Genomic DNA, 16,537 nt, shown 5'->3' on the forward strand with positions numbered 1-16,537 from the left:
TTAATGTGATGCTGTTAGATTTTCAGATTATTATTCCACTTTTAAATTATAAAATAATAAATATCCAGAACTCACGTCCCGTGAGATGAGGCTTTGTGCCATAAAATGAAAGACAAAGAGTAGATGACAAAGACAGCTGCTGTACAGGCTTTTAAATGTTTGAATCGCTGTGTGAGATGCAGATCACGCGGCACGGCAGCAGCAGCAGCAAGCCAGCCGTTGATCGAGCAAAGAAGAGGTAAAAAAAAAAAAAAACTATTTGTTTCCCATTGTATCACTGTTTAAGAGGAGCAACTGCATCTTCTTGGGGTGTGTTTAGCCCCTCTATTCACAACACGAGCAGCAGAGACGTGAAGTGGCTGGCGCATAGCACAGGCCAGGAGGGTTGCCGAGCAAAAGAGTATATAGTGTGGCGAGTGGCTGGGGGTGGTACGCAGCCGGGACGACCAGAAGAACCGGAAGAGGGATTACGCCTCCTACAGACCACAAGGGGGCGACTACCCTGGTGGCTTTGGGGACCACAGGAACAGAGCTTAGAAGCTCAACCCTATAGGGGCCCGTGGTCACCGCCAGGGGACACCCGGATGCCTGAGGAGCCCTGGCCCTCAGCACTTCCGCCTCACCTGGAGGTGCTGGGGGGAAGAAGACCAGGGACACCTGGAGTTCTTCCAGGTGCACAGCCGACACTTCCCCCACACCTGGGGAGGCCGGCGGAAGGTTATCGGGAGGCACCTGGACCTCATCCAGGTGTGTATAAAACGGGCCGCCTCCCTCCATTCGATGGCTGGAGTCGGGTGGAAGTGGACAGAGTCTTGGAGGAGAGGAGGCGGACCTGAAGAGGCAAAGGCACTTTGAAAAGGCCTGGACTTTGGTGTGATTGGTGCTGCGGCACTGGGTTGTTTGTGCGTAATCTGTGTAAATATTGTAAATAAACGTGTGTTGGGTGCTTAAACAATGTCTACCTGTTTGTGTTCCGGCTGTTTCCCTCAATAGATATATACAGTATGATGTTACAAATTATGTAATATCCACATAATTTTTTGTTGTCCTTTTTCCATTTGTTAAATGATTTACAAGAAGACGTTTGATGATGGTTTTAATTTGAAATGCATGGCATTTAGTCTTCTTTCCATTCATTTTCTGTAGAAGCTTTAATTTTGTGCTAAATTTGCCCACAAATAATGTTGGTAAGATTTGCCGGGATTTGTATTTGCGTACTCTTCACCTTACAGTTGCCAGATATATGCTTGCAATGTCTCATCTTTGACTGATATGCGTCATATCTGCTCATATATTCAATAGCATCTGGGTTAATTGAAAAAATTAGATTTCTGGTAAATACAGTAGACCCCCACGAAGTCGCGGTTCAGAGTTCGCGAAACCAGGAACCAACTGTATTGGAAAACGCGGCTTGGGATGGTGAAGTAGCCAATAGAATTTGAAAGTGCAAGTCCCTGCAGTGGCTCTGATTGGTCTTCTGCTCAGGTTGCTGGGGCTGTTGGGGTCAAAGGATGTCATCGCAGCTTTTAAAAAGGGGGCGGTGACCAAAAGCAAAAAAAAAGTTTTTGTAATTTGTGTTCTTGTCTGCCTGCCTTCTTTTGGGTTACCTGTACTTATTAATTTTGTCCTGGATCGTTTTGTGCGTCTGGATTGTCTGCCATCTGCCTGTGTACATGAGGACTGTAAGTGGATTCATGGCCCTCCTGCAGAGAAAGGAGCGCTCCTGAACCCGTCCAGGACTATCTTTACATTCCCATTCAATGTGCGGATCTCTGGACTGTATATCCAGAATCACATCAAATTCAAAATGAGTGAAGATTTGCAAAACAACAATAAAGTTTATCAGTTTGAACATTCAATATCTTGTCTTCGTAGTGTATTCAATTGAATATAGGTTGTAAAGGATTTACAAATCATTGTATTCTGTTTTTATTTACATTTTACGCAATGTCCCATCTTCATTGGAATTGGGGTTGTATATTTTAGCCATGTCAACAGTGTACACCAAATACAATAGCTGCACAGAACTAAAAGGAGTCAGTCATACAAGTACTGATATACTCTGCATTATTAGTGCACCATAAACAATGCATTGCATATGTCACACAAGCAGTGACATCAAAAAAGGAAACATACCACTTTAAAATTTTAATAACAAAACCATTCAGCCATGTTATTGATAGCATCACTAGCAGTTGCACTGTAATTTACAAAAGTAGTATGTTCTTTCTTAGCTGGATGTGCTGAGCTGGTCTCTTTCTATCATATGACTATTTTTAGTTTACACATTTTTTTCATAGTTAAAAATGCCGTCTATCATTCATATGGGCAATGACTTTGCAGTTATGGGATAACAGATCAATTAGTTCTTATAGTCAGGTCTGTAAGCATTTAGACAATGACAGAAGTTCCCTAATTTTGGTTCTTTACACTACTATAGTGAATTTGAAACAAAGCAATCAAGATGTGATTAAGTATAGACTTCCAGCTTTAATTCAAAGTGTTTAACAAACATTGTATTAGCTGTTTAGAAAATACAGACATTTTTATACACGGTTCTCCTATTTCCAGGGCTCAAATGCATTTAGACAATTTAACATTATCAGAAATATAATGGTCATTTTCAAAATTTGGTTGAAAATCCTTTACAGTCAATTACTGCCTGAACTCTGGAACTCATGGCCATCTCCAAGTGCTGGGTTTCCACACCTGGTGATACTTTGCTGTGCTCTTGTCTTTAGTTGCTGCTTGTTCGTTGGACTTTCTGCCATCAGTTTTGTTTTCAACAAAGTGAAATGTTTGTCCTTTTGGGTTGAGGCAAGTTGATTGACTTGAACATTGAAGAATATTCCATTTCTTTGCCTTGAAAATTACTTAGTTTGCTGTCACAGTATGTTTTGGCACATTGTCCATCTATACTGTGTAATGTTATCCTATCAAGTTTGCAGCATTTGGCTGAATATGAACAGATAGTACAGCCCTGTACACTTCAGTATTCATCCTGCTACTTCTGCCAGTAGTGATATTATTAATAAACACTAGTGACTGACTTCCATTTGCAACCATGCATGATCATCCCATAAAACTGCCTCCACCATGTTTCACAGATGATGTGGTATTCATCAAATCATGAGCTGTTTCTTCTATTAATCATACTCTTCTCTTTCTAACATTCTGATATTTATTGATCTTAGTTTCCTTTGTCCAAAGGAAAAAATTGTTCCAGAACTGGACAGGCTTTTAAAAAATATTTTCTAGCAAAGTCTAATCTGTCCTTCTTTTTCTTGAGGTTTACCAGCGGTTTGCAGTTTAAGGTAAACCCTCTATATTTACTTTCATTAAGTTTTCTCTTGATTGTAGACTTTGGCAGTGATAGGTCTACCTCCTGGAGAGTGTTCTTGATATGGCTAAATGTTGTTAAGGGATTCTTCTTCACCAAGGAAAGAATTCTGCAATCATCTAGCACAGTTGTCTTCTGTGGTTTTCCAGACCTTCTGGTGTTGCTGAGTTTACCAGTGCATTCCTTCTTTAAAGAATGTACCAAGTGGTTGATTTAACTGCTTCTCGTGTTTCTGTTCTCTCTCTGTCTCTAAAGGGTTTCTTTTGTTTTCTTAGCTTATTGACTGTTTTTACTTGTATAGACAGCTCTTTGGTCCTCATATATAGAGCTCACAGCGACAGCTTACAAATGCAAATTTTACAATTGAAATCAGTTCCAGATTTGATTACCAGTTAATGAAGTAATGAGGGAACTGCTTCCACCTGGCTATGAAAAAGCCTGTCAATCAAATGTCCATGTAGTTTTGAGCCCCTGGAAATAGTGGGGGCTATGCAGAAAAATGGCTGTCATTCCTAAATGGCTCATGCAATATTTTTGGTAAACTCCTTAAATTAAAGTTGACAGTCTTCATTTCAATCACGCACGTAACGATTGCTTTATTCTAGATGCATTGGGGTGGCGTACAGAGCCAAAATTATGAAAATTGTGTCACAGTCCAAATAGTTATGGACATAATTGCATCTATTTTTAATAGAATTCATGTGAGTGATGATTAGTGAAGGTAGTGCATCATTGTACAGTTATAATGGCATTGTGTGCAAGAGCACAGAGCGGTTTGAAAACCACTGAGTTAGGACACTTGACTTTGCAATAATTCACAGCAATATTCTAGGAAGTATGGGACATTTTGCTACTTTATCGGTGTGTGTTGACTGATTCACAGGACTGTTCAATGAAATATAGGATGTCTAGTCACCAGACTAGTGTGTTCAGTGAGCTGTTGTTTTGAAACAATTATGCATGTACCCACAATGCACATTAAGACCTGAATGAAAGGTGTATGACTTTTTTTTAATATTACTAGGGGGCTCTGCCCCCTGCTCGCTTCCCTCGCCCACCCCCAGGTTTTGTTTACCGAATATACAATTTAAAGAGATTGTTATTTTCATGGGAATTGTTACATATGCATTATTTTTACTTTTACTTTAAAACTTTTGTAAAAACAATACTTGTCCTTTATTGCTGGCCCCGGGTGTGGTTAAATCTCTTTCTTGCAGGACGTATAACGCTGTTCGTGTTGTAAAGTTGGGTGGGTTGGCAGAAGCAACACTAAGGAGATGTCATCGGATCAGCTGCTGTCTTTCTGCTGCTGGGAGCTGTGTCTTTTGTTTGTGGTACTGCTCATCGATCATTTAAAAGCCTGTACAGCAGCTGTCCTTTTGCTACTTCTTGTCTCTGCCGCTCGTGTTGTGAAGGTGGTGGGGGGGGTTTGAATCCACGCTAAGGAGAGGTGGTCGGATCATCTGTTGGCTTGTTGCTGCTGGCAAGCTGTGTTTTCTGCTTGTTGCGCTGCGTGTCAATCTTTAAAGGCCTGTACAAGCAGCTGTCCTTTTGTCACTTTGCATCTCTGCCGCTCACGTTGTGAAGTGGGGGGAGCTGAACGCATGCTAAGGAGAAGTGGTCGGATCATCTGTTGGCCTGCTGCTGCTGGCAAGCTCTGTGTTCTTCTTCATGCTTGTTGTTGTTTTAAGTGCTGGGAGCACATAAAGTGTGTCTTCCAAAAGCATTCCAACAACTGCTAGGTTTGATGTCCGTGAACTTGTTTTAAATGTTATCTCATTTACTTGTCTCGCAGTGTTAATGTGTCTCTCGCAGGACATCAAATTGTCTTCTGAGAAGATCACGTCTCGTCTCTCTAGTCTCCCTCCCAAGATTTTTTTTATAATAGACAATATAAAAATACACTGGAAATTTTATGAATACTGGATAATGCCTCTTTTTATTATAATTTTGTCTGCTGTTATGTATAAATGCACTAAACTCTTATACCCTGCTTATTATTAACTAGCAAAATACCCGTGCTTCGCAGCGGAGAAGTAGTGTGTTAAAGAACTTATGAAAAAGAAAAGGAAACATTTTAAAAATAACATAACATGATTGTCAATGTAATTGTTTTGTCACTGTTATGAGTGTTGCTGTCATCAAGGATTTGATTATCATTATTTCTTTAAATCAGGTTCGTATTTGGAGGATGTGTTGTGTTCAAGTTATATTCCGTGTTTGTCAACCGTTGTAAAGATAACAGGTTTCATTCATTGAAGTTTTCACTACCCAAATTGGTACTCGTGAATCTTAAGATGTTTAACAGGCATTCCCAGTATTACGTTGTGGATTTCCTGCAAATATTTAGCGCCAGCGTGTCTATGAACTTAATTTAAACTTAAGCTTTACACCTTGCTTTCCTATTGATATGTCTACAAAGGCTTGTTCAGCTTCAGAGGGTTGTTCCTTTCTTACTGCATCAATAAACAGCTCGTCTTCCTCTTTATCTGAGACATCACACACTGCATGCATGGGTTTACCTTTCCCAGTCCTGCAAAGTTAGTTCACGTGAGCCGCTCGGAGTACATGCATTGAAGGTTCTCAGCTGTGCTTGTGCTATCTCGTGCGATGTTGCAATGTCTACAGCTTTATTTAATGTTAGCTCAGACCCGGCACTTAAAAGTTTCTCTCTCACTTTTGCTGAGTTTGTGCTAAACAGTATTCTATCCCTGACCATCTCATCTTCGTTTGCATAAGTACAGACCTTCACCAGCAATTTTAACTCTGTTACAGCAATTTTTAACTTCGTTACAAAGTGATCAAAAGTCTCGTTTATACCCTGCGTCTTCTCATTAAACTTGTATCTCACGAAAATATCATATTCATCGTAGGGATGACAAACGCCAGCGGCAGCCTGTCTATGAACTTAATTTAAACTTAAGGTTTACACCGTGCTTTGTTTCTGCAGTAGCTGCACTTATGAATATGCTTGTATTTGTCACTCGCTTCATATTCTTTTGCAGCCTTCTTAATTGTGTAATGCGTTTTTTTTTTCAGCGCTCCTTGGAGCTCTTCCTTGTTCTCTGCGTACTGCGTTCACAGTCAGTTCACATGAGCCGCTCGGAGTACATGCATCGAAGGTTCTCAGCTGTGCTTGTGCTATCTCGTGCAATCTTGCCATGTCCACAGCTTTATTTAATGTTAGTTAAGACCTGGCACTTAAAAGTTTCTCTCCCACTTTCATTGAGTTTGTGCCAAACACTAGTCTATCCCTGACTATCTCATCTTCGTTTGCATAAGCACAATCCTTCACCCACGAATATTTAGCGGCAGCGTGTCTATTGGATTGCTGCCGACGGACGACCTTATATGGGCAGGCACTCAATTACGTGGGAGGCGTGACGATGAGGGATGCAACTCCGCCTCACACGGCGACCGAACTCCAGGCTATGGCCATATATATGTGTACATAAGTAGGTTCCAGTTATGACCGTTACGCGTAGAATTTCGAAATTAAACCCGCCTAACTTTTGTAAGTAAGCTGTAAGGAATGAGCCTGCCAAATTTCAGCCTTCTACCTACACGGGAAGTTGGAGAATTAGTGATGAGTGAGTCAGTGAGGGCTTTGCCTTTTTTTAGTATAGATATACAGGTGCTGGTCATAAAATTAGAATATCATGACAAAGTTGATTTATTTCAGTAATTCCATTCAAAAAGTGAAACCTACGTTTCTAATTTTAATTTTATGACCAGCACCTGTACATATGTATATATATATATATATATATATATATATATATATATATATATATATATATATATATATATATTCAGGGATGCCAGGGGCAACGACCCGGCCGGGACGCCGTGAGGGACGGAAGAGGGTCAGAGCCCACCATGGATCATGTGGGGCCGCCTTCCTGGTTGCTCTGGGGGCCACGGGTACAGGGCATGGAAGCTCCGCCCTGTAGGGGCCCGTGGTCACCGCCAGGAGGCGCCCCCATGCCTTGGGACCTGTTACCCCAGCACTTCCGCCACACCAGGAAGTGCTAGGGGGAAGATTTAGGACGGCACCTGGAGAGCTGCCGGGAGGACAGCCAGCACTTCCGCCACGCTGGGGCGTGGCCAGAGGAAGAATGCCAGGAACACCTGGGGCTCATCCGGGGACTGTTTAAAAGGGGCCATCTCCATTCATTCAGGGCTAGAGTCGGGTGGAAGGAGGACAAGGCAGAAGAGAGTGGAGGCGGAAAGGCCTGTGTGTGTTTGGGGTTTGTGCAGTAATTTGGGAAGAAAGGCATATATATATCTATAAAGTATATATATATATATATATATATATAAAATTCTATTTAATGAACAATCACAAAAACAGTTTAGAAAATTTTAACTTTTGCAATGTTTAAAAAAACTAGCATCATAACTTAACATAAAATTGCAGCATCAACTTACATTGATAAACCGCAGTAAACCGTAACAAGTGTGGAGCACAGAATTATTGCACTATTTAAGCAACATTTATAAAAACAATTTAGAAAATGTAAATTTTTTGCAGCATTTAAAAAATAGCATCATAACTTTATTAACTAGTTTTCAAAGACCAACATCACATTAATTTACCTCAGTTCTTTTGGTGTTCATTGAGAGAAATCTAGCCTGTTTGGGGCTTGAACAAGTGCACTGAATTCAGGTTGAATATATGAGGTGGATAGGCGAAGGACAGCACACAAGTGATCATCACTGAGAGAGCATCTATATCTGGATTTGTTAAACTTTATCACTGAGAATGTTTGTTCACAGATGTAGGTGGATCCAAAGAGAACCAACATCCTTTGAGCATGCCTCCTCAAGTGTGGGAAGATTTCCTCTTTGAGAGAGGAATAAAACTCTACCAGTGTTACCGAGTTAAAATGTTCTGCCAGTAGATTATCAGACTGCAGATCAATGAGTTCAAGCTGGACATCACTGAGTGCATTATCCACACTCTACGTAAAGGGAGAAGAAATCATGTGCATTTCACTCTCAACTGTTTTGAAGTCTTCAAATCTTCTTGAAAACTCACCATGCAGTGTCCCTAACATGGATGAATATTTGTGGAGGTGGTCAACTGATAGTGCGACTTCATTCAGTGCTGGCATGTGAGTGAGAATGTTGCCCTCTATTTGACTTCAAGAAACTTCAACTTTCTCATGAAAGCTGTCACCAAGCTGTACATTTCATGTGCAAAGAGGCCCTTGCCTTGCAGCTTGGTATTTAGTCCATTCATTAGTGCAGTCACAATAACAGCAAAGGCCAGATCTTCAATCCAGTGTGTATTTGAGAGCCCTGGAATGTCCTTGTCTTTCTTTTCACAAAACTCCTGAATCTCTGCTCTCAGGTCCCATACTCTTTTAAGCACCTTGCCAAGACTTTCCATCTCACAGCTGTCTGGTAGCCTGTGTCAGTATATTCACTTTCATGCTCCTCTAACTGTGAAACAAACTGTCTGTGATTCAGTACTCTTGCCCTGATGAAATTAACTATTTTAGTTACAACATCAACAACATGGCTAATTTTTAGCAATGACATGCACAACATCTCCTGATGAAGAATGATACAATGTAAAAATATCAATTTCTGTTCTGGGTTAATTTCAGTCACTTCACCTTGCATCTGCCTCAAAAGTCCCAACATCTTTCCCCGTCAGATTTGGACAGCCATCGGTTGTAACACCTACCAGTTTGTCCTATTTTAGTCCCAGTGTGTCTATGGATGCGTTTACCTCTGTGAACAAATCACTCCCTGTTGTAGTCCCTTTCAATGGGCGCATAGCTGCCAGCACCTCCGTCATCTGAAAGTCTTTCGTTGATCTACGTACAAAGATAAGTAACTGGGCTGTATCACGGATGCCACAGCTCTCGTCCAGAGCCAAGGAAAACAAGACAAAATTGTCCATTTTCTTTTGCAGTTGAAGCGCCAAATTCTCTGCGATGTTCTTGACCCGCCTTGTTACGGTGCGCCTCGAGAGGGCATATTAGCACTGAAGACTCCACCAAACAGTCTTTGATAAACTCCCCATCAGAGAATGGCTTACCGTATCTTGCAATTTTGAGGGATACTACAAAGCTGGTCATGATGGCTGCATCCCTGGATAAGTGGAGCTTTGTAAAAAAATCCTTGTTGCTTTTGCAGTTTAGCTAGCAAATCTTCCATGCTCATGCCCGCTTTGCATCAGTGAAATTCTTGTATTTTTCTCCATGTTTACTCTTGTAATGGCGATTCAAATTGTATTCCTTAAACACTGCTATGTTCTCCACACACTAAGCACACAGTTTTATCTTTGATTTCAGCAAATAAACATTTAGAAGTCTACGCCTTGTTAAGAACTCTACATTCTACGTCAATTTTTCTTTTTTTAACGTTAGCTGATATATTAACGCGGGCCGGTCAAAGGTAGTCAGCGGGCCGTAAAATGCCCAGGTCTGACCTATTGTAAAGGAGCACAGCAACTAAATTACTGTAAAGCTTAGTAAAGCAGGGGCTGACATTGGTTTTGGTGATAGGCCTTTTTACTGATCACCTATTAAGTCTTTTTTTTTTTTTTTAATAGTGAAAATTGGCTGATTCTGGTCTGAGACCGATAACTCAGAGCATCCCTAGTGAAATACTTCAAAGATCTTTTATATTCAGTAGCTTTGCTTTCCAAACTATATGTAAAAAAAGGTGCTTACTTTTATATTACTAACATAATTAACATTGCTTGTTTTTTATTGGTTATGTAAAGTTTTAAGATTTTAAAGCAACAACTTCTTACTAGTTTATACTGTTGTGGAGCAACAAAAAATATTTGGGATACTTAAATTACAAACTTAAATATATATATTTTGTTTTCAATTAGATTGGTTTCCCCAGAAGCTCCACCAAAGAAATTTCTTACATTAGGTTCCAAGTTCCGCTACAGTGGGAGAACTCAAGCTCAGACCCGAAGAGCCAGTTCTCAAATAGTTCGGCCAGCACCCTATTTTGAACGTTCCTCTAGCAAGCGTTATACAATGTCTCGAAGTCTGGATGGTGGTGAGTATGATTAGTTAATATTTAATCAAAGCTGTAATCATTTTTATTGAATAATGAGTCACTTTATGCTTATCAGCTGCAAGTTAAAGAAGTTAAAGTAAGATGTAAGTAATGAGATATGGGCCAGTGGTATTAATTTAATTAGAAGAAATGTAAAGAACACTGATACTAAGGTTGGTTGTGGTAATTAAAAAAGGCATATAATTCCATGCACAGTGCAGAAGAAATACATTTCTATTAAAGTTTGCCTTATCTCACTTATACACAAACATTTAGAATAAAATAGAATAGTTGCTGTTTATAACAGACAACCAGAATGAAAGCAAAGTAGCTTCCTGTATTTTCGAAAATAACTAATATATTGAGTAAGGTTATGTTCAAGATATAAGTAAAGATGATTTAAAAGTGCATCTTGAAATATTTGGAATTTATATCAATTCAGGAACCCTTATCAGTAGGTTTAAATTTAGAATATCATTAGTCTTGGTATTCCAATATTTCTCTGCAATTTAGCCTCAGTGAGTGAAAACCACGAAATATTCATGAAGGATTCCATGTCCGCTTCAGAGATGGGCACAGCCCAATATGGAACAATGAAAGGCATCACGTCTGGGGACCTTATCACCACTGTAACACCTGAAAAGAAAGCAGAAGAAGAAAAGGCAGAAGAAGAGGAAGTTAAAATAATAGAAGAGGATATCCCTGAGCCAGCACCAGTTTCACCAGTCAGAAATGAGGCAAAGGTACAAATCTGTTGCTTATAGAAAACAATGTACTCCTTTTTTTAATCAGCCTTTGTTGTAAAGTTTGCAGAAAAGCATTAAGAAAGTGCCATTTAAAGTCCTTTTAAATTTTATTTATGTATCCTGCAGCCACTGCAACAGTATAGTGTGGTATGAAATGTCAGAGTGGATGGAGATTTCAGGAAAAAAATTGATGTTTTTACACCAGATCTAAAAGCCTTTTAAAGGAAGCATTGTTAGCTTAAGAAAATTTGTGTCTTACTTGTACAAAAATACTGTTACATGATTTTAGTTGAATACGATAGTACAGTATATTTAAGCACAATGCTAGTTTTTGATTCAGTAACATTGCAAAGAAATTCTTTGATATATTGACTCGTTTGAAATTAAGCCTTTTATCCTGAGTACATTTGTTTTTTATTAACTTAAAAAACCAGGATCATAAAGAATGAGTAAATGTGGAAATATATATGGCTTTTTGTGCTGGATACAGTAGAATATAGACTTAAGTATTGTTACACATCACAGTTAATTTGTATGTTTACATTATAAGTTATTACTGTCAAATGTCTGGTTGAAACAGTATGTGTGGCATGTTTCTCTTATGGCAACAAAACATATTTTTAATTAATCTAGAAGTAACCCTCAACTCCCAAATCTACCAGTGTGATGTGCTTGTGTAGAATCTGGCTGAGGACTAATTGTAAAAAGGAACACACTTACAGTATCCTGAAACACAGAGTAGAACGATCTTACCTCTGTATATGCATAAGAATTTCTACACTACAATTACCAGTTGCCATAAGAGTTGTGCAGCAGTGGCAGTGATTCCCAGGTTTAATTAAACCATGCCCTACTTGAGCGATAAAAATTCATCAGAATTTGAACTTGGGTCAGATGCCAACATAGCTTTTTCTGATGACAAGTAAAGAAGTTTAATTTCCCCTGCTCTTCAGAATTGGACATGTCTTTTACTTCAAGGTAGTACTTTAATCGCATTTCTGGTAGAGCTTCTAGGTATAGAACTGCACACGACGCTTAATCTTTTAAACTCTGCCCCATTGTTTTGAACAATTAAGCAGTTTCTAAAACTGCACAAAATCATTTATTTCCTCACTGCTGTAATGAAAGAACAGTGTTTTGCTGTTAAAATGTTGTATTGTATACCCCAATACCACATTGCAATATTTTTCTTTCTTCTCTCAAAGATGGCCAAATCATGCGAAACCTCTGCAACACTTGTACCCAACGCTCCGGCTTCCAGCTTTTTTGAACATCCAGATTCAATTATGTAAAGATGGACAGACAATTATCTACTAAATGAGAGCAGTATTTGCAACTTTCAGATGATACCACATTCCATTTTCTGTGTTTCAGATTTTTAAGACATTTTTGAATCTTGCAACTATTGGTGTTGTGATTTGGATACACAGTGTAATTTCTTTACTGTCTATTTATATATTCTGACGAGTAAGATCTGCCCTTCAAAATGATGCATAGGCCAGGGGTCATTAATAGTGGATATTTATGCTATGGATACTTAATTAAAAACAGTAAAATCAGAGAAAAATAATCCTGATTTTTGTACTTCTTCAAAGCAATAAAACTAGACTTGTAGATGATTCATGATTTTTTTTTCTGGGTGTTAGTGACACATTCAGTGACACTTATGTAATATTGAGAAGCTTATTCCAACACCTAGAGAAATAAGAATGACATTCGAAGTGTATTTTTGGTAAAAACATTACTGACCTTCTGCAACTTATTCTGCTTCAATTCTGAAAGATGCATGTGTGAACTTTGTTTTGAGGTACAGAATATGAATATTGAGTGAAATATGATGAAGTTATAGCCAGTTAAATAAAAGTAGCATAAAACTGACAAAAATGAGGCCAAGTTTAAATGGTATAAATGTGGGCCCTTTAGTACATTATAGTCTGAGCAAAATATTTCTTAATTTATATTGAAGAATAATTACAAAATAGCAAAAATATTTTATTTTCTTTATATGTGCTTCTCCATGATGCAATAATTACCATTATTGTCTCACAAGTCTGAACTGTGGGTTCAAATTACAACTTTGGCAATTAGTCAATGAATAATGCAACAGACAGATGACCTGTACAATCCCAGTTCCTGTTTTGTGTCTGATTGTACTGGACCAGACTGTGATCTCTTGCAGACCTTTATTTCAATAAATAGCTTGAGAAAATTAAAGCATGAGAAATTGTGATATAATTGTACTATATAAGTAGGTAAACTTACCTGCATCTCTGACAGTCTCCCACAAGGGAGCCTTTGCTCCAGGTCACTACTTGATTCAAAGTTCAGGGCTAGCTGTCTTGAGGAAGTGTTCAAATCCCTTCATAATTCATCTGAGGTAACATTAGAATTACCTCTGTTCTCTCAGTTGACCAATAGGCAGCTGCAGTCGTGAACCATCCATAGCATTTAAGGGTTTATGTCTCTTTCGTAGCTTCTGGATTGCCAACCCTTGAAAGGGTCACATAGTCCCATTTATTTCCCTTGTTGATGATATGCAGATACCCAAAGCATTAGTGAGAAATGGTTGACCTTGAGCCAGTATTTCCAGATCCCAACTTTAAAAGGGAAACTCTTGATTCAAGACCACATGCTGCTCTCTTTTAACCAAGATGTGTTTTGACTTCCTGCCAGCACTCCTATATTTTTATGTCCTCAGATGTACCTTTCCCTGATGCCCTCTGGAGCATCCTACCCTCTACAAATGTCCTCTTACAGTACATACACTAGCATGAAAATGGGTGTCACCACTGCCAGCACATGCTTTTTAGTCTCTTTCTGAACCCATTTGCTGTTTTCAGTCAATCTTTCCTGCCAGACAGTGTATCAGAATTAAGTTTGGAACCAGATAATCTGTTCACATGCATATCAAGCAGAAGTCCACATTTTTCTTGGGTTCTTCTGCAAATGGAAGAAAAATGTATCCAGCATGAAAAGTCAATGAACAGCATATTTCAGTTTCTTACATTATTGATTTTGTGAAAAATGTAATAACTATATCAGTGACTTACAGTATAGGTGAAGAAAGTATGTTGAAATTAAGTTAAAGTTGCCTCAGAGGTATATAAAGAAATAACTAATAGTTCTTTCTTGTCCTTTCTTTTGATTTTGTTCTGTATTTGTATTTATGTGCTCCTTGTTGATTCCCTTCTCATTGGTAGTTACATCTGTTGCTTGCAACTGATCCAGATCCTCCTAAATGTGTCACTTCTCCTATCTCATCTACAAAGATCCGCAGGAGACGCAAAGAGAATTTTTGCAAAACTAACGTCCCAATGAAAAGCAGCAATTCCTGTAATTTAAAACAATTAGAATTGGAGGCAAAACAAGCTCTTAACAAAGAAGACCAGCCTGCATTAGTTGCGGGCTATAAAAAACTGAAAAAAGAACAAAAAGGGGGCACTTTGTTTTCCTTCTCTTTGCAACTTCCAGATCTTTCCACTTTCTTAGATGATGATGGTTATCTATCATTCCCTGATCTCACAGACATTAATTTCTTACCTAAAAGCTTCCAACACTACCTCCCCATTCAGTCACCATCACTCCTGCCCTGTTTTCTGTTCATTTTTTTCTTTTTGCTCTCAGCTTCTTTCTCAGTGCCCTATGCTCTCACCCTCTCTTTTCCCTTGGCTTTGTGTCTCTGCTACCTGGAGCCCAAGGCGGCCTCCTTAAGTGCCACACTTGACAATGACCTGAGTGACAGTTCAGAGGAAGAGGTGTGTACCTCGGCCTATAGAACACACTACTTTCTATGTGTTCAGTGCTTCAGTCCTGATCTGTGTTAGAATGCTGCCATAGTGGTCCTACTTTCAGAGCCTCATTTCTGCCTTTTGCTTCCTAAAGGCGTAGTTTGAATTGTACTGTGCAATAAGCAAAAGATGTTTGTTTTGTAATTTTTATGCATTTTCATTATTCATTTTGGGCAGAGGGTTAGGCACAATTTTACATTTTCAAACCCGCTCAGTCCAATTCAAGGTCATTAGGGGACCAAGTGCCAGTCCATTGACGAGCTAACTCACATCCTCAAACTGGGCTAATTTAGGTCACCATTTAAACTAACCTGCTTGCCTTTCAGAAGGTGAGAAGAAAAGTGAAGTCAAGAAAAACTCGGGGAGACTAAGCAGAACAGTCAGTGATCAGGCATGGGATTCAAAACTAGGGGTCTTGGGTTGATGAAGAAACCGTATTAACCACTATACCTTATTACATTTTCATAACCTTTATTATTATGCTACAGTGAAATCTGCTATAAGCTGTATTTTTGAAACGTATTAATCAAGCTGAAAGTACAATATAACTAGCACCCTGCCCTAGAGTTGTTACCAATTTTGCGCCTAGTCCTTCTGACATAGGCACTAACTCCCTATAACCCTGAAATGGATTAGTGGTTTTGAAAATGAAAGGATGAAGGAAAACTGCTTTATATTACTATTTAATAGTCTTCTTTGGTAGTTCCTGTTATGAAATTATTTAATATATTTTGTGATTTTTTTGGACAAGTTTTAAAACACACTGTAGTTATATTTTGCATATTTACATCTGCTAAATATATTTAGAAATGTTGTGCACGTTAGGTGCAAGTCTTACAGAATTAAAACTAATGTTTTACATCTGAACTGATGTCTCATTAAACCCTTGATGCATTAAATATTACTTCTTTTGCTATAGAATATAAAAAGAAAATGGGAACTAGAGAAATTAAATCTTTCAAAACCTACATAGTTTATTCCCATTGAGCACCCTAATATAAAAAATGATGTGTTTTCAAGGTATCTGGAGAAATTACACCTTATTTAACAGTATTAATATTAAGTCAACTTTTATTGAATTTAAATCCATTTTTATTGAAGATTTTATTCAGTAAATATGTACTTGAATGTTTAAATGTTGAGTTAATTTTGTGCCTAACCCAATTATCCTAGATGTAACAAGGTTTAAAGTCATATAAAGTGCATGGAAAGTAGCACTGGATCATATTTCTTTCGGGTAACAGTTTCTCTGCATTATGGTCTGCCTGTATCAAAGCATTTTTTGATCTACAGAGCAATTTAGGAAATCATTTTGATAATACTGTATATAATAATTTGCTTTTTCTAAAGGTATTCAGTTGCCTAGCTGAGCATCATGCCTTATAAAACAGCAAAGCATGAAAAAGAAAAAAAAGTATAATTTAACCATGTTAATTGTTTTTGAAAAGCAGAGCTCCACATGGAATGTTTTGTTAAAAAAAAGGTAAAATGTAAAAATGATAAAATAAGTAAAGTTCATATAGCATCTTCTTCTTCTTTCGGCTGCTCCTGTTAGGGGTTGCCACAGCGGACCATCTTCTTCCATGTCTTTCTGTCCTCTGCATCTTGTTCTGTTACACCCATCACCTACA

General features: G+C 38.5%; 1 protein-coding gene across 14 annotated transcripts in view; it reads left to right on the top strand.

The window, feature by feature from the left end:
* epb41l3a (erythrocyte membrane protein band 4.1-like 3a) overlaps positions 1–16,537 on the top strand; it is a 292,145-nt gene that overhangs the window by 225,247 nt on the left and 50,361 nt on the right. For 6 of the 14 annotated variants that reach the window (XM_039754817.1, XM_039754815.1, XM_039754816.1 and 3 more), the window contains 3 exons: positions 10,197–10,372; positions 10,886–11,115; positions 14,319–14,873. In XM_039754817.1, the coding sequence (XP_039610751.1) occupies positions 10,197–10,372; positions 10,886–11,115; positions 14,319–14,873 (961 nt within the window). The remainder of the gene's footprint in view (positions 1–10,196; positions 10,373–10,885; positions 11,116–14,318; positions 14,874–16,537) is intronic. The other 8 variants (XM_039754819.1, XM_039754822.1, XM_039754821.1 and 5 more) reach the window with 3 other exon arrangements.

This window comes from Polypterus senegalus, chromosome 5 (genome assembly GCF_016835505.1).
Source record: "Polypterus senegalus isolate Bchr_013 chromosome 5, ASM1683550v1, whole genome shotgun sequence".
Classification (NCBI taxonomy): domain Eukaryota; kingdom Metazoa; phylum Chordata; class Cladistia; order Polypteriformes; family Polypteridae; genus Polypterus; species Polypterus senegalus.